The sequence below is a fragment of the Danio rerio genome, chromosome 10, assembly GCF_052040795.2.
Source record: "Danio rerio strain M-AB ecotype USA chromosome 10, GRCz13ab, whole genome shotgun sequence".
Lineage (NCBI taxonomy): Eukaryota > Metazoa > Chordata > Actinopteri > Cypriniformes > Danionidae > Danio > Danio rerio.
Genome location: NC_141030.1, coordinates 10923615 through 10949066, shown reverse-complemented (window position 1 = coordinate 10949066; position 25452 = coordinate 10923615). Strand labels below are relative to the sequence as shown.

The following is a 25452-nucleotide window of genomic DNA, read 5'->3' as shown; positions in this document are numbered from 1 at the left end:
GGGTCCGGGTGCCATTCTTCCATGCAAAGAACAGGAAATTGTGGCTACAATTTACACAGGCTCAGCAAAATTGGATAATAGAATATTGGAAAAACGTTTCCTGATCTAATGAGTCTTAATTTCTGCTGCTACAGTCAGATGGTAGGGTCAGAATTTGGCATCAACAACATTAATGCATGGATCCATATTGCCTTGTATCAAAGGTTCAGACTGGTGGTGGCTGTGTAATGGTGTGGCGGATATTGGGCACACTTTGGGCCCATTAGTACCAATTGAGCATGGTGTCAAAGCCACAGCCTACCTGAGTATTACTACTGACTGTGTCCATCCCTTTATGACCAAAGTGTATCCTTCCAGCAGGATAATGCGCTTTGTCATAAAGCGCGAATCATCTCAGACTGGTTTGCTGAACATTACAATGAGTTCACTGAACTCAAATGGCCTCCACAGTCACCAAATCTCAATCCAATAGAGCATCTTTGGGATGTGGTAGTAGGGGAGATTCGCATCATGGATGTGCAGCCGACAAATCTGCAGCAACTGCATGATGCTATCATGTCAATATGGACCAAAATCTCTGAGAAATATTTCCAGTACCTTGTTGAATCTATGCCACGAAGAATTAAGGCAGTTCTAAAGCAAAAAAGGGGGTCAAACCCAGCACTAGTAAGGTGTACCTAATAAAGTGGCCAGTGAGTGTATTAATACATATTTGCAATGGTTGTAAAAACCATAGGCAGCCTCCATTCTTGCAATATTTTGAAATATATGATGCATATATGCCATTTTATATATGTAAAATTTAAAAATGAACTTGTTTGTCATACGTAATTTGCATATTTTCGATTTATCAGCTATCTATATGGGAACCTTTGCAGGTTTAAAAAAAATGTGCGCAATCTATGCTCATAAATAGTCGTTCATAAACAACACATACTTTGATCCTGGAGGACTGTAGTTGTTTCTAGGGCCTGGAGGGGTTTGGTTCATACTGTTGATGCTGTTTTCTGCTGCAAAAGCAAATCCACTTTTCATGCACTTCAAAAGGATGGAGACTTGCCCTCAAAATGATATGGTAAAACAACACCATTGTTACAGTTCATATCACGTTTACTGTACAAGTGCAGAGAAAAACTGCAAGTTGAAAAGATTGGATGCAGCTAAATCTATTTTAGGACAGCCAAAAATCTAAATTCATAACCTTTGGAATAGCATATTATGGCACTTTAGGAATAGTTTCACACTGACGTATACATGCAAATATGTGACGGAAAATGTATATTTAAGGTGATACTTCACACAGTTCATCTTACCCTTCCTCCTTTGCCATATACAGTTAAAGTCAAAATTATTAGCTCCCCTGAATTATTAGACTCCCTGATTATTTTTTCCCAAATTTTTGTTTACGGGGAGATTTCTTTAACACATTTCTAAACATAATAGTTTTAATAACTAACTTCTAATAACTGATTTATTTTATCTTTGCCATAATGAGAGTAAATAATATTACACTAGATATTTTTCAAGACACTTCTATACAGATTAAAGTGACATTTAAAGGCTTAACTAGGTTAATTGGGTTAACTAGGCAGGTTAGGGTAATTAACCAAGTTATTGTATAATGATGGTTTGTTCTGTAGACTATCGGAAAAAAATATAGCTTAAAGGGGGTAATAACTTTGACCTGAAAATGGTGTTAAAAAAATTAATAACTGCTTTTATTTTAGCTGAAATAAAACAAATAAGACTTTCTCCAGAAGAAAAAATATTATCAGACATACTGTGAAAATTTCTTTTCTCTGTTAAACATAATTTGGGATATATTTAAAAAAGAAAAAAAATTAAAAGGGAGGCTAATAATTCTCACTTCAACTGTATATTATTACATATTTACATATACATTCATATTTATATTTAATGAGTAATGCACATAAGTGTTTCATATATAAATAAATACATATATGTGCATGTTTATTTATTCATTTTCCTTCAGCTTAGTCCCAGTTTAGTTATTTATCAGATGTTGCCACAGCGGAATGAACCGCCAACTATTTCAGTGCGTTTTACACAGCAGATGCCCTTCCAGCGGCAACCAAGTACTGGGAAACATCCATTTACACATGCACTCATACATTACGGACAATTTAGTTTATCCTTTCTATTAGGGTCCAATAATTACGCTCAAAATTATCATTTTAAAGGGCGATGTGGTGGTGCAGTAGGTAGTGCTGTCGTCTCAAAGTAAGAAGGTCGCTGGTTCAAGTCTCGGCTGGGTCAGTTGCCATTTCTGTGTAGAGTTTGCATGTTCTCCTCGTGCTCGCGTGAGTTTCCTCTGGGTGCTTTGGTTTCCCTCACAGTCCAAAGACATGCGGTACAGGTGAATTGGGTAAGCTAAATTGTCCGTAGTGTATGTGTGTGAATGAGAGTGTATGGGTGTTGCCCAGTGATTGGTTGCAGCTGGAAGGGTATCGGCTGCATAAAACATGAGCTGAATAAGTTGCCGGTTCATTCCGCTGTGGCGACCCCAGATTAATAAAGGGACTAAGCCGAAAAGAAAATAAGTAATCGAATGACAGTTTAATTTTTATAGCTAATGAGAAGGTCATTAGCTAACAAATAAAATAAATTTTTTTTCTTTCTCTGGTTTTTAAAAAATTAGATTTTCTTTTGCGTCAAAACCAGTTAAATCTACCAGTGCCTATTTTGCAAAAACCTCTAAATCCACCTGTTGGGACAAGACACTGTATTTAGGTGAAAAATTACTAAAGAAGCAATTAGAAATTATTTACCAAACATAAAACACATTACACCATCTGTCAAGTTAGTGGCGGTTCATTACGCTGTGGTAAACCAGGAAAAAAGCATAAGGAAAATTAATAAATGAAATCTGTCAAGTGCATTAATCAATAACATTAAAACTGCCATTAGTTAAATATTAATAATCTGTTGTCATTTCTGATTTTAGGGATTTAGATTGAATAAAAGTAGAGCAATGTAAACATTGCAAACATTGTAAACTAAGCTTGCTAGATTCAAATATTGATGTTTTGCATAAAACATTGCGAAACATCAACATTTGTGCATTGCCCATTAATATAAAAAGCATATCAGATGTATAGGTATAATGAAGTAATATAAATAATGTATAGTTTTATATAATATTTTCATCTTTTAAAAAATAGCTTACATTAGCAGATAAATCACAAGGTGGGTCTACAGGGCAAAAAGGGTATGTTTTGGAAACAATTTTAGGGGCTGTCATTCCTTCATTCTTACCATACTCACAGTCGCTTTTTCATCTCTATTGTTTATCCTCATAGCATCCATGTGGGATAAAAGAACGGCATCTCAACTGTCTTTTGTTAAACGTAGCTGCCATTTATTGTATAGTAAATCGGACTCAGGCAGAGTAGCGTCGCTGCGCAAACAAACGTTATGAATGCATGCTTCCCTTCCGACTGTATACAGTGTGTTTTGTTTTTCTTATAAAGCACAGAGTTTTAAGGTAGGGGACATTTTCATTTGCCGTTCACAGCTCATCAAACTTTGTCTTTTAAAATCAAAACGGAAGCAGAATAAAACGCTCTCCTCATACAAGCCAGTGTATCTGGGCGCTGCTACATCAAAAATAAATGATTTGATTCGTGCCTTCTGATGAGTTCTTTGGATATATAGCGGCTTTTGCTGTCAAAGTGGCGTTTAGCGGCTTTTGCCAACAAACTTATTTCTGAATGCGCTGACACTGCAATTTAGATGATTAGAAGCAAATCTATTTGTTGGTGGTTCTACGTGCCTAAAGCATTTACTCAATGTCATTAGCTCATTGTTGGCGGAAGTGGCATTTAGCGGCTTTTGCATCGGAACTTTTCATATGTATATGCACAATGAATTGGTGCCATGACCCAGATGGACATTATTATTATCAATTTATGCATTTTCCTTTAGTTTAGTCCATTTATTAATCTGGGGTCACCACAGCGGAATGAAATATGTTTTACACGGTGGATGCCCTTCCAGCTGCAACCCAGTATTGGGAAACAGCCATAGACTCACTCACTCACTCACAAACACACACACACACACACACACACTAAGGTCAATTTAGATGATCCAATTCACTTATACCGCATGTCTTTGGATTGAATTGGTGCCATGACCCGGATGGCCATTAGTATTAATTTTTATATTATTATAAGTATTTTAAATCAATGCGTGCTAATTCATTTAAATAAATATTTGACTATTTATTTTTATATTTTAATTATTAAATAATAATCTCATACACAATTTTATTTGTTTAATAATTTTACATGTATTTTACAAATACATCAGTTTAAAAACCCTCAATAGAACAAGGTTGAGAGTTGCACATAAAAGTTCTTAAAAAAGTTTTTTTTGTTAGTGTAAAGAATTTTAATAATTCAAAGAACCCTTTTGACACTACAAAGAACATTTTGTGCTATATGAAAAGAGTTTGATGAATGTCATAATAATTATAACAAGCCACAAAATGCTATTCAAATGTTATTCAAATACGCATTCCACACACACAGTACAAGCAAACCTCAATTAACATCTGCAACCTTCTCTCTTTTCTCCAGATCATCCGTGTTTTACAGAAGATGGTGACTGTTCTGCCAGTAAGTTGCTCTTCACACATGTAAGAACTGTAGCACATTTAAACGCGAGAAAGAGCGAATCTGCAGACATTACAGAAAATGCCTGCAGGCTTTAAGAGCCGAACAACAGCGCAGATCTCCAGCATTCAGACTGTCAATACGAGCCCACACACTCGCTCAAGCTGCCAATTTAATGCTAACCTGCCAACAGACATTCACTGGAGCTCTGCAAATAGCCTTTGTGAACGTGTGTGTGTGGTGTTTCTCACAGGGCGATGCTCTGCTCACGACGTGCAGATTCAACACCGAGGACAGAAGCAAAGTTACTGTGGTGAGTCTGAGAGACTTTGCAGAATCACATGAAGACACCAATAGAGAATGGGAATGTGTCTTTATAGCATTATGCATTATGGGAATTCAGGACATGGTAGCCTGGAACCTTTTGATCTCTTTAGGTTTACTGTGTTATATACAGTAAACAGTGTTTCATTTTATTCCAAGTGTTTATAGGGTGTTTTCCAAATGTATTATTTAAAAATGGTCAGACTTTTCTGTGGTGATTTGCATTGCTCCTAAGCGTGCTTGAAAACATAGAAGAACCCAACTTGCCATGACAGATTCCCATTCTCTATACTTTACAATCTCTTTAAGTTTCATAAATGATGGATGAAATGATTTAGATGTTAGATGTTGATTGGCTTCTTCATTTTGCACAAACTGTTGGTAAAAATACATTTGAGTTCAGCATGATTTTATATAATATAAATAAAGAGCCCATATTATACATGAAATAGGGTCATATTTTGGTAGTAAGGGTCTCCAACAACAGTCTAATATGCATGCAAGGTCAAAAAACACTTTCATTATCTTGTAATTAGCATTTATTTTTACCTAATTATTCCAGCGACTCTTATGTGAATCGTTCAGTGATTCATTTGTTCCCAAACCCCTCCTTAGCGAGAAGCTAATCTGCGCTGATTGGACCGATGACAGTCTGTTGCAATTGGCCGATACTGACTGCCTTCAGCGCGAGACAGAGTGAAATGCCCAGCAGCTAATCAACAATATAAAATTAGTTACAGTGCATACATGCTTCATAGTGTAAGGCGTGGATTTTGGTTGCCAGTGGGTGAATGTTAATACAGGCGATGTACTTGAAAATACCGCAGACTAGCTTTTTTATTTAGCAAAAACTCCAAGAACTGGCGAGGAGATCTCCTAGCTTGTCACACTGCTCTTTTCACCTACACACTCTTCTTATAAGTAACAAATCACAACTAAATACATTTGCAAGCTAGAGTAAATGAGGCTACAACTTTAATCGCACGTACTTCCACTTGAGAAATGGAGGAAGAAACCGATCCAGGTTCTGACATAGTCCATAAGTAGTCCTTCCTGATCCTTCCTTTTAACAAACGGCCGATGAATTAGTCTTTGTAGCATGTAGTTTCCAGAAGCACTCAAACTGCTCAAGGATGGGCTAATGCTGAGGTTTCATCTTTGGGTAGAGACTCAATAATATCCATCTGCACATTGCGACTTCATTTGACTTGCGTGTTTGTGTTTGTGTGAGTTTGTGTGTGTGTGTGTGTGTTTGTGGCTTTTTCTGTGTTAGAGGGCGGGGGCGCAGGTTTCAAATCTCCAGGGTTTGCGCGTGCAACTACTTAGTTTCATTGTCACGTCATAGCGAAAACACCTAATGACTCGTTATCAAGACGACTCGTTTGAAGCACTATGAGTTGACTCTTTTATAGATGAATCAACCGTTTTAAACACTGTACACTTACAGATTTAAGCCTTAGCTGGATATTTCACTTCACTTAGAGCTGTGTTACACAATACCATATCATGGGCTCTTTAAAGAGCATCCACATTAACATTTATTTGTGGTTAGCATATCAGTATTTTTTCTCCACTGGTTTATTTGATATTTTTTTTATTGTAACTTAAATTTATGAAAGCTCATCCTTTATTAAACTTCACTTTCAACTGGTTCACACACACACAAACATTTTATGCAAATGTGGGAATATTTTGTTGTTTATATTAAAATGTTTTTGTGTTTGATTGATTGTTTTTAAGCGTATGATTATTTAGTAAAATTAAATAAATCAAAAATCAAATCAGGTGACAACTACAATAAAACATCCATTTTGTAAATTATATCAAAATATATATTATATTATATACTATTATATTACATTGACCTTTAATAATAAATAATATTATTTTTGTTTTGTTGCTTCAGCTTAATAAACTTTTTAAATTTGCAAAAAACTGATTCAAAAGCAAATATACCATCAAACTTAATCATCTACCAAATTATTCAATAAAAAATGAAGAACCTTTTTCAAAAGTATAAAAGGTTAGTAGGAAAACCAATATAGTTTGAAAGTCAACATAGCTCACACAAAAATGATAGTTTACTCTAATTACTCACACTCAAGTGGTTTTTAAACTTTATCATTTTTTTTCTTTTGTTGAACACAATACATTATGAAGAACTATAGAAAAAAGCAGCCATCGACAATAGCTGCAGTCTTTAGTATATCATCTTTTGTGTTCAGCAGAAGAATGAACTTAGATAGGTTTGGAAAAAGTCAATATTGAGTAAATGATATAAAATGTTAAAAGGGCCATGAAACCTCCTGTCACAGCAGGGTGTTTTCACACCTCTAGTTTGAAAAAAGTTGGGAAAGTGGGTGTGTCGAGTGGCGAAAGAGGGAAGGGTTTGCATGAAAAGGGAATTTTCAGTACATGGACACACTGATTTTCACAGCGGCAACACAGACGCAGAGATAGACAGTGACTATGTTTACATGGACATCAGTAATTGAATTATTTGCCTTAATCTGAATAAGACAATAATATAATTAAAATGTTTACATGAGCAACATTTTTGAATATTCCTTTTATGATCCCGTTTTACGTGTTATTGCACATAATTCAACACCGCACTACCCACTTTTCCTCTGGAGTTTTATATAATTTTGAATGTTTCATTCTTAATTTGTGGACTTAAACTGCAGTTTGACACTTTCACTTTTATTCACGAACATTACATGCATGACCCTGTGACAAACGAGATATTGGATGCGAGGATCTGGTGGAAGAGTGTTGTTTTAATGTAATTTTTGATACCGTATGTCGTATAAGAGAAAAAAAAAACTTGGCAAAAAAAATCATGTCACAAAATGCAGCGAAAATTCTACACGACTGTAATAGCTTGATTAAAGAGCCCATATTATACATGAAAAAGGGTCATATGTCGGTTATATGGGTCTCCAACAACATACTGATATGCATGCAAGGTCAAAAAAACATTTTCATGGTCTTGTAATATGCATTTATTTTACCCAATTATCCCAGCGACTCCCATATAAATCGTTCAGCGATTCATTCGTTCCCAAACCCCTCCTTAGCGCGAAGCTAATCTGCACTGATTGGACCAATGACAGCCTGTTGCGATTGGTCAACAGCATTAAGCACTAGACAAATGCCCATTGCTAGACAAATGCCCAGCTCGAGACAAGCTCGTTTGTCAAGCCCCTGGTGGACAGGCCTGCGCGATAACCCTGTGACCATCATAACCCCCTGCACGGGAACTATGAACGGCACTTAGCAGTGAAAATGAAACCGATAGCGTGCACATCATTTACTGAGCTTGATTTCTGTGACCGAGCTTTTCTCCCTTCTCAGCTGTAACTTAGATCATTTCTATTTGCAAATATTGCTGTGGCACCTCTTGTGTGAAGTGTTATATGTTCTCAGGGCTTACCTGTACTCTGCTTTACCCAAAGATCCCATCCCCAGCCAGGGGGATGTAGTACTCATCAGCATGTAGCAGGCTGCCTTTGTGCCTAATAAACTGGCCTTATTTTGCACGCACCCCTGGTGTATTGTCTGCCCATTCTCACAAGTCTCATACACCAGTCTTTTCCGATCCTTCCTTTAACAAATGAATGAATCGCCCACTGTAAGCGTGTAGACTGCTGAATCAATTATTTCCCCTCACACTTCCAATAATATCCAGGTAAGCACAGCGTCTTCTTGACTTATGACTTCAGGATCTGTTTGTCTTCGCGGCTGTGTTAGTGGGCGGGGCGCACGTTTAAATTTTTCCGGGTTTGCGTCCATTAAAACGATCTTTCGTACACGTTGTAAGACTCATTATGAAGACGATTCATTCGAACCACTATTAGTCGACTCTTTTTTTTTTTAGATGAATCAATAGTTTTAAAAACTGTCCACTTTCAGATTTAAGCCTTAGCTGGATATTTCACTTCACTTAGATCTGTGTTACACACTACATGGAAGCTCATTTTCGAAAACCCACAATAGGGGCTCTTTAAAGTCTTTACATGTTTACATTCAGAGAGCAGCAATTACAATGGATCCTAAAGTTCATCATATGGAAAGCTCTCGGGTAAAAAAAAATGTTCCTTACAAAACTTTTTTTTTTTTGTCGCGTGTTAGCAGACCACTGCAATCCCCAGATGCGAGTCCACGCAGAGTGGTGCTCTCATTGTGAGAAAATTAAAACCTTCGTTGCGCAACATTGCGGCACACAACACTGATGACCCATGTCTCTGAACAATTCTTCTTCCACTTGTTTTAATTACGGGTGGCAACACAATGTGGCGTCTCTTCTTCTTGTTTTACGGCAGATCGCAGATTAATGTGGCGTCTCTCTGCCGCCTGAATACTGTAACAGGTAAAAAAAAAAAAGTCTTTGAAGCTATATCATGCATATTAATGAAGTTGCACCTCATACACTATAAAGCTTGCTGATTGGTTCGAACCAACTCTTTCTCATGATTTAATGCTGAAAACTCAAAGACGTCACGTTGCACCCACCGGTACAAATAACCAGTCTATACACTGGAATTTACACAAGGATCTCATGGCTGTGAAGCAGCTTCAAAATTTCTTTTCAAACCATAAGAGCAAATTTTTATACTTTTTTTTTTTTTTTGTGAAATATACATGTACTAATCCTCTTTTTAGCAGCGTGGGCATATATCACTGGCAACATCTTAAAAAAAATGTGTTTTGGTGTTTCGGGACCCTTTAATTTTAGGTAAACTATCCCTTTTATTTTATTATAACAATCATTAAATTTCAAAACTGCATAGAAAACATCAATAAAGGAACATTAAGGGGTACGTTCACCAAAAAAAAAAAAAACAACAACAACAACAAAATAATCATTATCATTTACTCACCCACTTATATCATTCCAAACCTGTATGGCTAAATCAAAATGAGAAACAGCAAATCAAGTAAAGAGAAACTAAAGACTGACAGAAAAAGCATCATAACCTGTGCATTATGTTCTTATGAAGCCATTACTGTCAGTGTTGGAAAGAAATAATATATTACAATTTCTATCCAAACACTGATTACTGTATATATGAAAACACACTTCAAACCCATTGGCTACGCATTCTCTCATCCACAGGGTGGTTTTGGAATTATGGAGGAGATGTGCGTCAATTACGTCCATTATTACCCCCGAACGCAACTTGAGCTGTGCAAAAGCCACGTGGACACAGATTACCTGCAGAAATACTTCAGCCTCATCAACAGGTACAAAACACACACAACAACTACAGCAAACACAACCTTCCCCCGGTGAAGTCCAAAACACTTTCCAGACACTCTTTCATGAAAACCTTGAAAACATCAACAACAAACTGCAAACCTGAAACTAATGTCTGGCTTCAAGACTAACAGCCTGAGGACGAGAGGAGCACTTTCAATTCCTGCATCAAATCAGTCGGAAAAACAACCAAATATGTTTTCTTCTGCAATGCATAAACAAAAGAAAAGGCGATGGCATTTGTATTCATACATTTGGCGGCGACAAATTGCATTTTTCCAGCTTGTTTCTGTGACACTCCATATAGTGAAATCAGCCAATTCTGAAAGTCAAAAGACACTGCAGATGAATACCGTAGGTTTAAAAAAAATAATAATTTTATTATCATACTTCCCCAGTTGATTGTCAAGAATTTTTATGCAAATTAGTCATTGTTTTTAGCACAAAAATCTTACATTTAATGTTATTTTGACATATCAGAGTCAAATGTCTATACAGAGAGATTTTTTCTTTCTCCATTATTTAAATAATTGTATAAAATCAGGCAATTTATCCATGAACAAATCCCTCTGTAAAAACCTTGAGAATATTACAATGAATAAAATCTGGTGTAGGTTAGACTTCCTGAAGTGGAGATGTATGGCTCAGTGCAGGGGAAAAATTAAATATTGTCATTTTAATCTACAGACACAAATTGACAAAATGTGAAAGAAGTAGACTAGACCGAAACTAGATTGAAAATCACAAATTAATAGTTTACCCCAAAATGGTGTATATATGACTTTTTTTGTCAGACGACTAGTCAGACTAATTTTATACTGGCTCTTGCATGCTTTATAATGGTATTGGGTATCTAATAAAGTATCTAAAAGTGCATAAATCTGTTGTAAAAACCAAACCATATACCACCAAGAGGTGAACACTTCTTATTTGTTTTTGGAACAAAAGTGTTTCTAATTTGTAAATTATAAACTCAAATTGCAGTTTATGAACAAACATTCTAGACCAGTGATTTTCAACTGGTGGGCTGCAGCGATCCTGCAGGTGGGCCGCTTAAAATTAACTCTCCATATTATACTATAAATTTTGTCTTTCTTTATTACATTCTATAATAAATTGATTCAAATAATGCACTTCTCCTGTTCTCTGGTTGATTACGTCCAACTCGGCGCAAATATAGCCTCATGATGACGTCTGCAACAAGTACACGCCAGTCTGTTCATTCACAAACAATGCGTGAAGTAAAAGTGAAAGTCTCTTTGTGTATTTTTTAGAAAACTATTTGTTATATCTGCATAGTTTTCCAAATATATGTCTTGTGAGTGTTTTAAAATGGATTCGCGCACATACAGGAGGATCTAGCGAGGCTCAATAGTGTTTCTCCATTAGAGCTGTTCACTGTTTCTGTCAGCGATCTCCCAAAAATATCCAGCTGCACATTCAACTTCCATTAGATCGACCTGTTTCAACAGATTTAGGGTGTTTTACTGTACTTTACATTTGTCTGTATATATTTGAACAGTAGATATTTAATAGTCAGTCCAGTTAAAAGCAGAAGCTGGTCTTTTCCAATCTCTCTGTTCATATATATATATATATATATATATATATATATATATATATATATATATATATATATATATATATATACATACATATATATATACATATATATATATATATATATACACACACACACACACACACATATATATATATATATATATATATACATACATACATACATACATACATACATACATACATACATACATACATACATACATATATATATATTTTCTTCTGAAGAAAGTCTTATTTGTTTTATTTCGGCAAGAATGAAAGCAGTTTTTTAATTTTTAAAAAACATTTTAGGGACAAAATTATTAGCCCCTTTAAGGTAATTTTTTTCCGATAGTCTACAGAACAAAACATATTTATACAATAACTTGGCTAATTACCCTAACCTGCATAGTTAACCTAATTAACCTAATTAAGCCTTTAAATGTCACTTTAAGCTGTATAGAAGTGTCTTGAAAAATATCAAATATTGTTTACTGTTATCATGGCAAACATAAAATAAATCAGTTATTAGAATATATTAAAATAATATGTTTATAAATGTGTTGAAAAAAAATCTTCTCTCCGTTAAACAGAAATTTGAGGGAAAAATAAAAAGGGGGCGAATAATTCAGGGGGGCTAATAATTCTGACCTCAACTGTGTAAATAAATATTAATGAATAAATGCTTAAATGAGCATTACATATAAAAAAATTAGAGAAAATACAGACATGTGGGGCTTCAAAAAATTGAGTGAGTCCCAGGTTGAGAACCCGTTTTAAACAATTTCTTGGCTGATCTCTGGCGTATGAAGTATGACGCATTATAATGATGTTAAAACAAATACATCTGTGTAACTTCTTGTATTGCACTTTCAAGTAATTACCAGAGTTTCGTTATTCTCATTTATCTTCTATAGCTAGAGCTTCTCCTACAAACTCGTCTCACGTCATATATCATTCGGCAGTCATGCGTCAGTACAAGTGTTGAGTAAGTTACTTTTCAAAAGTAATAGTTTACAAATGACTGATTACTATTGGAATATTGTAATCTGATTACATTACTGATTACTTCATGTACACAGTAATCAGATTACCATTTACTTTAATCTGAATTTACTATTTAATTTGAAACTTATAAAACATACCTATAAAAATACAAAATATACTGCAGCTCTTTCAGGAATTTAATATTCACTGAAAAACATTACAATAGGTTAAGCACAGGAGCTTGACATATTCAAAAGAATATGAAAAGTTCGGCCAAAACTTAACATTCTCTCATCATTCACCTGCTCCAATAACAATAGGTTATTATTAAATATTAATATTCTAAATTTACTTATTGTTAATGTGACTAAATAAATATAACAAGACCCCGCCTGCTCGTCTGAGCAGACTCTTTACTGATCTATTCATTTAGAAAGAGAATTATAACCACGCCTTGTGAAGTAGATTAATCATTTACAAGTTTTGAAATACAGCTTTTAGCAAAAATCGATTGTTTAAGTGACTTTTTCTGTGAGGCAAACAATACAATCCATGTGGTTAAAGCATGGTTTTATTGAGTAGTTTAACATATAACAACAAACGTACAAAACATAATAACAAACATAGAACAAAGAAAGGAAAGCGAAGAAGTAAAGACTTTCTGGAGAGCTTCTTTCGGAGATCTTTCTGCGCAGATCTGTGTGCGTAGATGGGTTTTAACTGTGGTGGCAAGGCATACCCATTTTCTACTGACTGATCAATAATTTCAGGGCAAAGTTTGAGCGCAAAACTCTCCTCCGTCTCTGGACTGCTCATATGCATACTGAGGGTCCTCCCGCAGCCTACGGATAGTCTTTAATTCAGGGCATTAAAGAATGCACGCCGTACAAGTTATTATCATGCGCTACGCATCATGTGTTGTAAAATGGCAGAAGAAACATAATGGTACTAAACACGACAGTTTTAAAGGGTCACGAAACACCAAAACTCATTTTTTGAGCTGTTGACAGTTGTATATGTGTCCCACACTGCTAAAAAGACTATTAGGACACCTTTATTTCACTAAAAAGTGTAAATTGGTTGTTTTTGCATTATTTCAAGCAAATTCGTACTTCCGGTTTGAAACAAATTTTTGAAGCTGCGTCACGGTCATGACATAATAGCGTTGTATTCCAGCGTGCAGACTGGGTGTCTGTGCCAGAGTGAGTCTTATTACGTCTTACAGTGTGATGCATTAATACATGAGTAAGGCTTGGTTCAAACCAATCAGCGCCCTCTATTGTGCAACTTCATTAATATTCATTACTATCACAGTGTTAAGACGACAGAGACGCCACGTTGTGTTGGCAAAACAAGCGTGAAGTGTTGCTTTTATTGTTCGCTGCAGTTAAGTTTCGTTTTCATTTTCTCTCTGTGAGAGCTCATCTGGAGTCACGTGTGGATTAACAGTGTACAGCGACGCTCGACAACAATAACTTACGTGTCTAAGGAGGAACATTGTTTACCTGAGAGCTGTTCTCATCTGCAAACGCTGAGATCCGGATTCGCTTGTAGTATTCTCTTAATAAAGACGCGGCTCTAGTTGCTGGTGATTGTCCTGTCTTTACAGATTTGGTAAGTGAGCGACCAGCGCTCTTTGTTTATTCAGTTTGTTCGTATCGAACTAAGTTAACTATTGCACCGAGTGTAAACATGTTAGCACCACAACCAAACTTTAACCTCGTGTAGGTTTTTCACCGCATTTTGTGAACGGGATAACACACGCGGCTTTCTAACGCTACCTGCCGTGTGCATCTAAGTTTTCGGGAAATGCGGAGGTTTTTTTTCCTCTCATTCGCCGTGCGGTATAAAACATTGCATGAAAAATACACGCTTAGAGCAGTTCTTCGAATCCAATATCTCGTTTGTCGTGAGGGGCATGAATGAATTCCCTGAATGAAAGTGCCAAACTGCAGTTAAAGTCCACCATTTAATAATTTGGCAAATAATTCGACTACAGATGTCCATGTAGGTTAAACACCATCACTTTCTCCTGTGTGTGTGTGTGTGTGTGTGTGTGTGTGTATTTTGACTCTGAAACTCGCACGTGCCCAAATAGACACTCCCACACCATCCCACTTTAGTTCCTCCGACACTCCCCCCTAAACAGAGCTGGACACGCCCACTTTTCTGACTTTTTCCAAAGTAGAGGTGTGAAAACACCCTGCTGAAACGAGGGGGTTTCATGGCCCTTTAAGAAATACATCAACATGATTCACCTGTTCTTACATTACTGATGCTTTAAAAGGGTTAAAAGTACAAGCATTCAGGTTATATGAGGGAATATACAAATTACTAAGGTTAGGAGTTTTTAAAAGAAATAAATTTGGGTTCTGAATGACTTTGTTTAATATTGAGGAATGTCTGTGTGTGTGGGCAAAAGGTTGAGGCAAAGAATGGGTTTTTCCTCTCTTTTTTTATCTTATTTGCCACATTCCTTTGAAGCTCGGACAAAGAGAAAGCTGGGAATGTCTGCAACATGTCCTGGAGTAATGAAGTTGTCACCCAGAGATTTTCACCGCAGACTGGTCGGAGCCAGGGGTCATAAACCCATGCAGAGAGGAACCCAGACCCCTTTTATAAAATCAATACGTAATTTTATCTCCGGACTGTAAGTTACATAGCTAATCAAATTATACAAATGTAAAATGTAACTCGTTACATTACTGCGTTCCTCAAAAATGTAATTAGATTACAGTAACGCATTACTGTGGAACGCGTTACATCCAACTCTGATCAGTACAAATTTGTCTTAGAAAGGTGCATTCAACAGTAGCTGGAAGTCAGTGATTTGAGTTTATAATTTAAAAACAAGACATCATTTTGGAACAAAATCACACCGATACCCTTTATAAGACCTGTGTTAAAGCACTGGCCTCATATAGGTTTGACTATGAATTTACTGTATGGGCTTTTGGAAGCTTCAAAATTAGGGCCACTTTTCTGCAACATTAGCATGGAAGAGTGAGGATGAAATCGAAAACTACTATGACTGTGTTTGTCTGAAAGAAGAAAGTCATGTATACACTGAGGATGGTTTGAGGATGAGTAAATTATGGTGTAATTTTCATTTTTGGGTAAATTATTTACCATACACTGTAAAACGTGATTAGTTAACTTTACCTAAAGAGAGTAAAGTCATTGGCTTATAATTATTAAGTAAACAAACTATGTGCATAATTCTAAAAGTTAAGTCAATGGGTTTACTGACCTTTTTTTAGTAAAATAAACTTGTTGTTTTTAAGGCTGGTTTACTCACTTGTTTAAAGTAAAGTAACTCATCGATATTTACATTGCAGTGAAAAGCCTAAAGTGTCCAGGTAGGTGAAAAAGCACTGTGTTTTTGAAAGAAAGCTGTTTTGAGTGTTTTTGCTGTACTGTAGGTTTCAGGGCCGCGAGAGCTGCAGTTGTCCTCAGACCTCTGTGGAAGAACAGTTCTCCTCAGTGTCCTGGGACAGTTTCAGTGGAGAGGTGCTGAACTCGCTCTACGTCACAGCACCATTTTCAATGCACTGCAACCAGTCCACAGCGCAGCTCTTTCCTGTAAGTACAGCATTTCATGCCCTGTGTCTGTCTGTTTTTACATGCATTTTTAAGTACTGATGTTTTACTGTTTCTATCTGGTATTAACATGTGGCTTTGGGTGTCATGTTCGTATTTCATCATGCTTTTATAATATATATTTTTAAATATATATATTTTTAATCAAGTCTATGAATGCAGTGTGAAAAGATACAATGTTAAATAGAGAGTGGTTATGGTAGATAGGTTTGGTACAAACAGCCATGATATGTTTTCATCCAATTCATTACAAATACCACATTAAACTACCTAAAAAATTGATTATAAAGTTATGAAAGGGTTAAGTGTAATTATAAGTGTGTTTTGTAGGAGTTGTGTAGTTTTATTTGTTCGTTTTTTCTGTGACAGTTTTTGCTCACACTTTAAGGTTGAATTATCACTATAAATAAATCATTATATCTACTTCAATAAACTTCTAATAGTTTTTAAAGTCTGCATGAATCAGAAGCTGCAACCAATTTTGTTCTTCATATTGTGGCTCAGTTCCTAGAGAAATGAAATATTAAATGAGAAAACTGTGGGCGTGGTTTGTTTTTCTGCTGCAAGCTGATTGGATGTAGTAAAGTAGGTATTTTATTTAGACAGGCGTTTGGGAAGAGTTATTACAACCTAGCAGACTTCTCCTCCTCACCATTTCTGTTTGTTGTTATAGCGCTGTCAAAACAGACAGTTGAAGGGGTGTGGATAGTATGCTAGCCATGCCCAATACCTCAGACAGAAGTAATCTGAGAATTTAAATGAAAACAGAGGAAGTTGATTTTCAGCTTTCAATTAAAGATTACAAAGGCAGGGCAAACACATTTATTTTCTTAATGACGAGCACAGATGAATTCTATACCACAAAACTAGCAATGTGAGCTAACAAAATCAATATGGTTAGTTTTGATTTCATTTGTACTTTAAGGTAGTATTAGGAAAAAGATCACGCAGAATATGTACTATACTGCAAATTAATTAAGTAATAAACAGACAATCTGTTAATGATATTCATGCAAACAAGCAAGTAGTTTATTGTAAAAATGATGTAAGGAAAAATATCAACAGAATTGCAAGTTTCAGGTTCATATAAACAGAACTGGAAGAATCTAATTGGATTCATTTGGCTTGGCAGAAACAAACTAAACAAACATACAGTGCTGTATTTGATGTATTTGTCCACATCCTGATTTCTTCCCTGTGGATATGTCACACTACTGTATATAGTTTTTGACCAGCAAACAAAATGTAGCACAGAGCCAAGCTGAGAATATACCGAATAAAAGTTATTTCATTCATTCATTCATTCATTTTCTTTTCGGCTTAGTCCCTTTTTTTAGTCTGGGGTCGCCACAGTGGAATGAACCGCCAACTTATCCAGCATATGTTTTTACACAGTGGATGACCTTCCAGCTGCAACCCATCACTGGGAAATAACCATACACACTTATTCACACACATAAACTACGGACAATTTAGCTTAACCAATTCACCTATAGCGCATGTCTTTGGACTTGTGGGGGAAACTGGAGCACCCGGAGCAAACCCACGCAAACCTGGGGAGAACATGCAAACTCAGAAACACCAACTGACCCAGCTGAGGCTCAAACCAGCGACCTTCTTGCTACTGCATTGCTCAGTTATTTATTTATTATAACTAAATATTATATTAAAATAGTTATTAACACCTAGTATCGCACGTGTAAAAAAACAAATTGTCACCCTTTTTAATGACATTTTATCATTATTCATTACATTCTTCCAACAGCTGGTGTCAGTTTTATAGTATCAATTCAAGCTTTGAAACATTTGGAAGTTGAGGAATCAACCAAATCCTCCAGGCCACTACATGAGTTTAGTATTAATGTATACTTGGTTTATGAGCAGCCAATAAAGACCATTGAATGAGAATAAAGTCCACACAAACTCAAAATTTACAATTTTGATTTGTGCTAGCGCAAATGTTAGTCCTAATGTGAACAATTATTCCCTTCAAGTTAATCAACTGAATCCGTTTTGGTCATCTTTAACCAAAGTTTAATTATTTGCTTCCACTCTGGAAAGGCAGACCTTCTTTGATGACGTGGGTCTGATGGCTTGAAATATGGTTAGCCACGCCCCTTTTACCCGTTAGTTTGCTCCTGGTGAAAGATGAGAGTAGTGCAAAAATAACCCCCTCCCCCTACTCTACATTCTCTTTATGTCATAAATATATCATTATATTAAAATAAAGGTTTGCAGCGTAGGTTTGTACAGGAAGCTAAACTGGAATAACTTCTTTCTTTTGGGAGAAAATAATATTTTGAAATTTTGCTGATATACGTAACAACACAATAGGACAGTTTAAGGTCCTGCCACAGTAACTCTATTACAATGGGATGGAAAACAAACAAAACTGTACAACACTGCATGTAAAGGGTTAGCTTACCCCATATTATCATTAATTACTATTATTAATTATTGAAGGTTTTGGGTGATTAATTAATATCGTCATTGTAAATCTTTCAGTAAAGTAAACCTTTAATGAGCAATCTACTCAATCTCAGAGTGGTCCTGACAATAGAACATCTTTTCACAGGGTGACTGGGAGAAGCAGGAGATCCCGGTGGTGACAGCGCAGCTTCAGAGAGCCCCATACCCATGTGAAATAAACAGGAGAGTGGCTTCTAATAATGACAGCCCTACAGAGGTGCGAGCGGACAGCAGCGGCTGATCTGCACCTTTACCATCTGAAGCTCGATAACAGATCCACACAGCGGCCCGCTCATTACACTCTCCACAATTAATTACTCAATAACTGCTTTGTGTTTAGACTGTTATTGAAGACTATGTTACGATTCGCATGAGAACACTAAAAAAAACTATTTATTCTTAGAAATTATCATTTAATTGTGCAAAATATGATAAAAATACAGCAAGCAGCAGCTACTGCAAAAAAAAACCAAAAAAAAAAAAAACAGAACAAATCAAACGTGAGTCTTTGCTTTTACTTACAACTTTGAAAACTATTTTTCAGTGAAGGTGAAAATTATAATGTCAATAAAATGTAAAATATAAACTATTGTTTTAACTGATAGCAAACAAAGAAGTTTGCATGTATGCATGATAAACATTTCAACTAGTAGAATGCTAAACTGTAGTGATCTAATAAAAAATACAATTAATAATAAAAAAAAAATTTAATCGAAACAATGTGTTTTTGTTTGTCTGTGTGTGTCCAATGACAAATACAAACATTGATATTATTTACAATTCTTATGCATCAGTTGAAATTTGAGTGTAATGCATTTTGGGATATTTTTATTTACACTTGCAATAATTAGAATAGGCAAAAAAAAAATTAATAATGTGATATTTAATTAAATTAAAGTCTCATTTCAGAGGCTGCATCCTCTGATGCATTCAAAGGGGGCTGTGCCATCATGGTGGGACGAAGGCTGTCTCATTTAAATAAAATGTAAAGACTCCTTCGAACGCAGCCTCAAAATGCATCCTTCGTTTCCTAGTTCTATGTTAAAAACAGAAAGCGTATGACAAGTCTACTAAAAAGTGATTTTATAGACAGTTTACATTTTTATGTGCACATGTATGGATCAAAGAAAATATATTCCCAGCTTTTGTATACCTTGTTTTGTCTTCAGATCACTTAAAACAAGTTTAAAATCAATTTGAAAAAAAAAGTCCTTACAAATTTTATTACAGCTTATTAACAGCAGCTGCTACTGTTGCTAGGTGATGAAATCTGTCCTCTGTAGGCTAGATCGTCTCATTTTAAAACGCTTGGTTTGGCCTGTGAGGACTTAGAAAGACTCACCTTTAAAGCCTGCATCCTTCGGAGAATGCAACCTCTGAAATGAGACGCAGCTATAGACTGCTTTTGTAAAGTATTTTGTAAAATGTTATGTATTGTTATGATTTAAATCTTGTTTTTCAGCATCATTATATTAAAAACTTAGATTTTTTTTTCTTTTAAAACTATTTCAAAAATGATGTTTAACAGAGCAAGGACATTTTCACAGTATTTCTGATAATATTTTTTCTTCTGGAGAAAGTCTTATTTGTTTTATTTGGGCTAGAATAAAAGCTGCTTTTAATTTTTTTAAATTATTAGCCCCTTTAAGCTGTATATTGGTCTACAAAACAAATTATCGTTATACAAAAACTTGCCTAATTACCCAAACCTGCCTAGTTAACCTAATTAACCTAGTTAAGCCTTTAAATGTCACTTTAAGTCTTGAAAAAAATCTAGTAAAATATTATGTGCTGTCATCATGGCAAAGATTAAATAAATAAATAATAAATTATTAGAAATGAGTTATTAAAATCATTATGCTTAGAAATGTGTGGAAAAAAATCTTCTCTCCGTTAAACAGAAATTGTGGAAAAAATAATAGGGGGGCTAATAACTCAGGGGGGTTAATAATTTTGATTTGTCCACTGATCATTCTGAAATCATTTTAATATACTGATTTTGCTGCTTTATTATGATCAATCCTGATTGCTTTTTAAAATATTTTTCTGGAAACTGTAATAAATCAAAGACTCTAGAATACACAAGACATGCCACTTGTATTATTTTAAATGGGGAAAAGTGTGCCGGTCAATAAGACCTGCTTACTTGTACAGGAGCCAATCTTCCATCACTATAAACCGGCGTTTCTAAGGGGGACCAGATTTGTGCTTTAACGACAGTTTATTGGTCAACAAACACACTGGAATCTCAGCGAATGCTTGCTTCATACACGTGAACACTGACAGAAAAATATATCCACATAAAGCTTGAAATCTATAACTCTAAATGAACCAAATGCAAGTTTTTTGGTTTTGTAATCTGTATGAAATGAATGCGAGATACAGTCCATCCTGTCAAATGCCGATCACATGCAACTACTCAAACACCCACAAACTTGTGAACAAAGAGTCGCTGTCATTTCTGGAGGAAATTCGCCATCAGTAACAAGTAATGGATTACTCCAGAAGAACAGCGCGATCTGACGAACATTATACAGAGGATGATATTGTGTAACACTGCTGCAAAATAAGGTTGGTGTAATGATCTCATTCCTTTCGAGTGCTCATTCGCAATAGCTTGGGGTACCTCAAAATATGCAGATTTTGTTTGATTCAGACGTTTAGAAATGAAACTTATGAGACAGTTGTTGTTTAATTTTCATTGCTGATTCCAAATCAGAAACGCCCGAGAGGTGTTTCAAAGATGGCTGCCAAGTGAAATGACTTGCCTTAAAGGGGCTTTGGATAAATTTGGTCAGGATTATTTGATAAACTATATTTGTAACCTCTTCACTGTCACTTCTGGTCAACGTTATATATCCTTGATGTATAAAATATTACCTCTATGTTAAAAAGAAAACAAAAAGAAGTTACAGACTTTACAATATGACAAACGCTTTATTTTTCATAAATTTAGCACATTTACAGTTTCCACTTGAACACCAAATGAAGTAAGCAGCAGCAGACATCCTAAAGAAAACCATATTTTATTAATAAAAATGAGCAAATAGTAGAAATTCCAGTTATCAGATCAAGTCACAGCACATGAGTGAGGGAATGATTTGATTGCTCAACATGGAGATTTCATATTGTAATTTCTAAAACAGACCTTCACTTCTTAAATAAACCATTTGTACTTATTTAATTCTATTAACTTAAATTTGTAAAATATTAATTCAACTATTAAATTATTTAGATTTCATTTTACATGCAATCACTGACAAGCATCTTTAATGCACAGACATTCAAGCTAGTACAAAAAGAAATTAAGACTTTGCTGTCTAAAATACTCTTTTCTGGAAAATATGAGTGATTTCCTCCTGAACATTAAGGCACAGGATGATGTTAAAAACGATTGGACCTTTTTACTATAGAATCAATGATCCATTATAATGAATGATCCCTGAATATAAACCCAGTAGGATCAGCGTGTTGTTGTTTTGTCCTGGAATGCTGATGACGCTGATGTGTTGAATAAAGGCCTGTAAACATTTACCTCTGTTATACTGAAGCTCAGTCTGGATCAGTTACATTCTGGCTATGTCCTGTGGTGAGCCGTAGATGCCCTTCACGCGCTTGTTTTCAGGGTCGAAGGGAGACTTCAGGTGGGCTGTGGCCTTGTATGTAACGCCCATCCGTTCCAGAGTGAAATCTCCACTGCGCACAAAATCAGGGCTGACCTGCGGACACATTAGGTGAACAAAGTGTTTACATAAATAAATTACCTAAAACATTATAATATTAACAATTCAATTTAATTAAATATTAATAACAACAAAAAAATTATTAGACAGCTTTCCAATGTTATTTTGTATTTTGATGGTTAATAAATGTTGTTATTTGCTCTGCTGGAATATAAGATATCTGAACATTATAACAGGGTACATAAGAGTTTGACAGGTCAAGCATCCAAAAATATTGCATGTTCCACCTTCCAGACTTAAAAGTTTCAGAGGGGTCACCACATTTTATATATAAAAAAATCTTATTTCACTTTAAATCACATTGAATAAAAAAAAAAACATTTCAACATACTACTACTACTACAACTGCTAAAACCTCAAATTTTGAAAGAAGAATGGAAATTTTTGAATTAGAAGAACAAGAAAAAACTGCTTTCATTTTGGTTGTCAACATGTGAGGACATGTTCGACTGATCTCCATGCTGAAGTGCACATATTTTTTATACACAAACGTATTCTCGACCAGATTGTGGTGAATTCAAGTGATTAAAACAGCATAGTCTGTTTAAAGGCGATACATTTTTTATACTTTTTCTGTTTCCGGACTTATTCAAGCTTAACTGGCTATGTCTGGCATGCGCAGCAAAACCCATAAGATGGCAGAAAACACGAAGTGGGGTACAGTAGAAAGCAGAATGGAAACTAACCAAGAGCTTGTCCTCCGGGAAAAAAGATAACTAAAACGGAGCTACTCGGGAAAATAGATGAAAAAGCTGAAGCTCAGGCTACTGATATTACAGCTCAATGTGAGCAACTAAGAGACGAATTCACTACTGTGATGGCTGGAATGAGAATAACGACACTCGAGACAAGGGTGCTCTCACTGGAAGAAGCTGCTAAAGAGTAATCGAATGCAGTGAGTACTCTACAATGAAAAGTTGCAAAACTTTAAAAAGGTCGTCGCTACTCTTGAAGCAATAAAATGACAATTTGAAAACTAAATCTCATCACAGTAATTTATGCATCACGGGTGTAAAGGAGAGATGGGAAGGAGGAAAGCATATCGCTGGTTTCATTTCTGAGGAGAAAACAAAACAAAACAACTGAACCTATTAAAACTCACTACATTTCTTGCTTTGGTTATATGTTTCGTGACTATGATGTGTGATGTTTTTTGCAGTCTCTTTTCTTTTTTGTTTTCCTTTATATTGTCCTTTGAATGTCTGCAGCATGAGCTGATGTTTGTTCTTTTTCTGTATGTATATATATATATATATATATATATGTATATATATATATATATATATATATATATATATATATATATATATATATATATATATATATATATATATATATATATATATATATATATAAATGAAGAGTTCAGATGCAAAAACCTCTAAGTGTCATCTGAAATTTCCATTGAAAATAACAAATTTTCTCAGCCTCCTTTGTTTATGTTGAAATATTTCACTTTAAAGACCAGGAAAAGGACTAATTCTTTGACATAAAAGTGATATTACAAAACATAAATTTCAGAAGCCCTTTAGAGGTTGTTTCATCTCAACTCTCTTCATATATAACAACTCATTTCTAAAAACTCATTTATTTCATATTTGCCATGATGACAGTAAATAATATTTCACTAGATGTTTTTCAAGAGACTTCTATACAGCTTAAAGTGACATTTAAAGGCTTAATTAGGTTAACTAGGCAGGTTAGGGCAATTGAGCAAGTTGTTGAATAACGATGGTTTGTTCTGTAGACTATCAAAAAAAAAAAATTATCGTAAAGGGGCTAATAATTTTGACCTTAAAATTATTTTTAAAAAAAAATATATATATATAAAACTGCTTTTATTCTAGCTGAAATAAAGCAAATAAGACTTTCTCCAGAAGAAAAAAATATTATTGAGATGTTCAATAGGATTTAGATCTGGGCTCTGGATGGGCCACTTAAAGACATTCAATGAGTTGTTGTGAGGCCACTCCACTGATGTTTTGTTTGTGTGCTTTGGGTCATTGTTCTGCTGGAACATGAACCGTTGCCCCAGTCGGAGGTCAATGGCACTCTGAAGCAGGTTTTCATTCAGGATGTCTCTGTACATTGCAGCATTCATCTTTCCCTCTATCCTGACTAGTCTTCCAGTGCCTGCTGCTGAAAAACAACCCCACAGCACGATACTGCCACCACCATGCTTCACTATTCGGATGGCATTAGCCTGGTGATGAGCGGTGCCTGGTTTTCTCCAAACATAACGTCTGGCATTCACTCCAAAGAGTTACATTTTAGTCTCATCAGACCAGAGAATTTTGTTGCTTATGGTCTGAGAGTCCTTCAGATGCCTTTTGGCAAATTCCAGGCAGGGAGTGGCTTCCGTCTGGCTACTCTACCATACAGGCTTAATTGGTGGATTGCTGCACAAACGGTTGTCCTTCTTTAAGGTTCTCCTCTCTCCACAAAAAAATGCTGGAGCTCAGACAAAGCGACTATCAGGATATTTATCACCTCCCTGACCAAGGCCCTTCTCCCCCGATTAGTCAGCTTAGATGGCCGGCAAGCTTTGGGAAGAGTCCTGGTTGTTCCAAACATCTTCCACTTACAGATGAAGGAGGCCACTGAGCTCATTGGAACTTTCAGAGCAGCAGAAAGTTTTCTGTAACCTTCCTCAGCCTTGTACTTCGAGACAATCCTGTCTCGGAGGTCTACAGACAATTTCTTTGTCTTTATGCTTGGGTTTGTGCTTTGACATGTACTGTCGACCCTGGGACCTTATATAGACAGGTATATGCCTTTTCAAATCATGTCCAATCAACTGAATTTACCACCGGTGAACTCCAATTAAGCTGCTGAAACATCTCAAGAATGACCAGTGGAAACAGAACGT

At 35.5% G+C, this 25452-nt stretch overlaps 2 protein-coding genes and 1 long non-coding RNA gene across 6 annotated transcripts in view; 1 reads left to right on the top strand and 2 right to left on the bottom strand.

Moving 5' to 3' along the window:
* The window catches only part of dbh (dopamine beta-hydroxylase (dopamine beta-monooxygenase)), an 80337-nt gene extending 59421 nt beyond the window's left edge, over positions 1-20916 (top strand). Inside the window, exons 8-12 of one of the 2 annotated variants that reach the window (XM_087268838.1) lie at positions 4602-4640; positions 4891-4950; positions 10081-10208; positions 16194-16353; positions 18947-20916. In XM_087268838.1, the coding sequence (XP_087124964.1) occupies positions 4602-4640; positions 4891-4950; positions 10081-10208; positions 16194-16353; positions 18947-19081 (522 nt within the window). In that variant the 3' untranslated portion in view covers positions 19082-20916. The remainder of the gene's footprint in view (positions 1-4601; positions 4641-4890; positions 4951-10080; positions 10209-16193; positions 16354-18946) is intronic. The other variant, NM_001109694.2, reaches the window with a different exon arrangement.
* Positions 16949-19300, bottom strand: LOC147835013 (uncharacterized). The gene is made up of 2 exons (XR_015500848.1): positions 18485-19300; positions 16949-18424 (listed from the first exon to the last, which is right to left on the bottom strand). It is a non-coding gene; the product is annotated as an uncharacterized LOC147835013 (long non-coding RNA).
* Positions 20917-21753: 837 nt separating the features above from the next.
* Positions 21754-25452, bottom strand: part of sardh (sarcosine dehydrogenase) — a 175979-nt gene continuing 172280 nt past the window's right edge. For 2 of the 3 annotated variants that reach the window (XM_087269124.1, XM_087269125.1), the window contains 2 exons: positions 22376-22559; positions 21758-21849 (listed from right to left, as the gene is read on the bottom strand). In XM_087269124.1, coding sequence (XP_087125250.1) covers positions 22407-22559 — 153 coding nt within the window. In that variant the 3' untranslated portion in view covers positions 21758-21849; positions 22376-22406. 3 annotated transcript variants of the gene reach the window in all.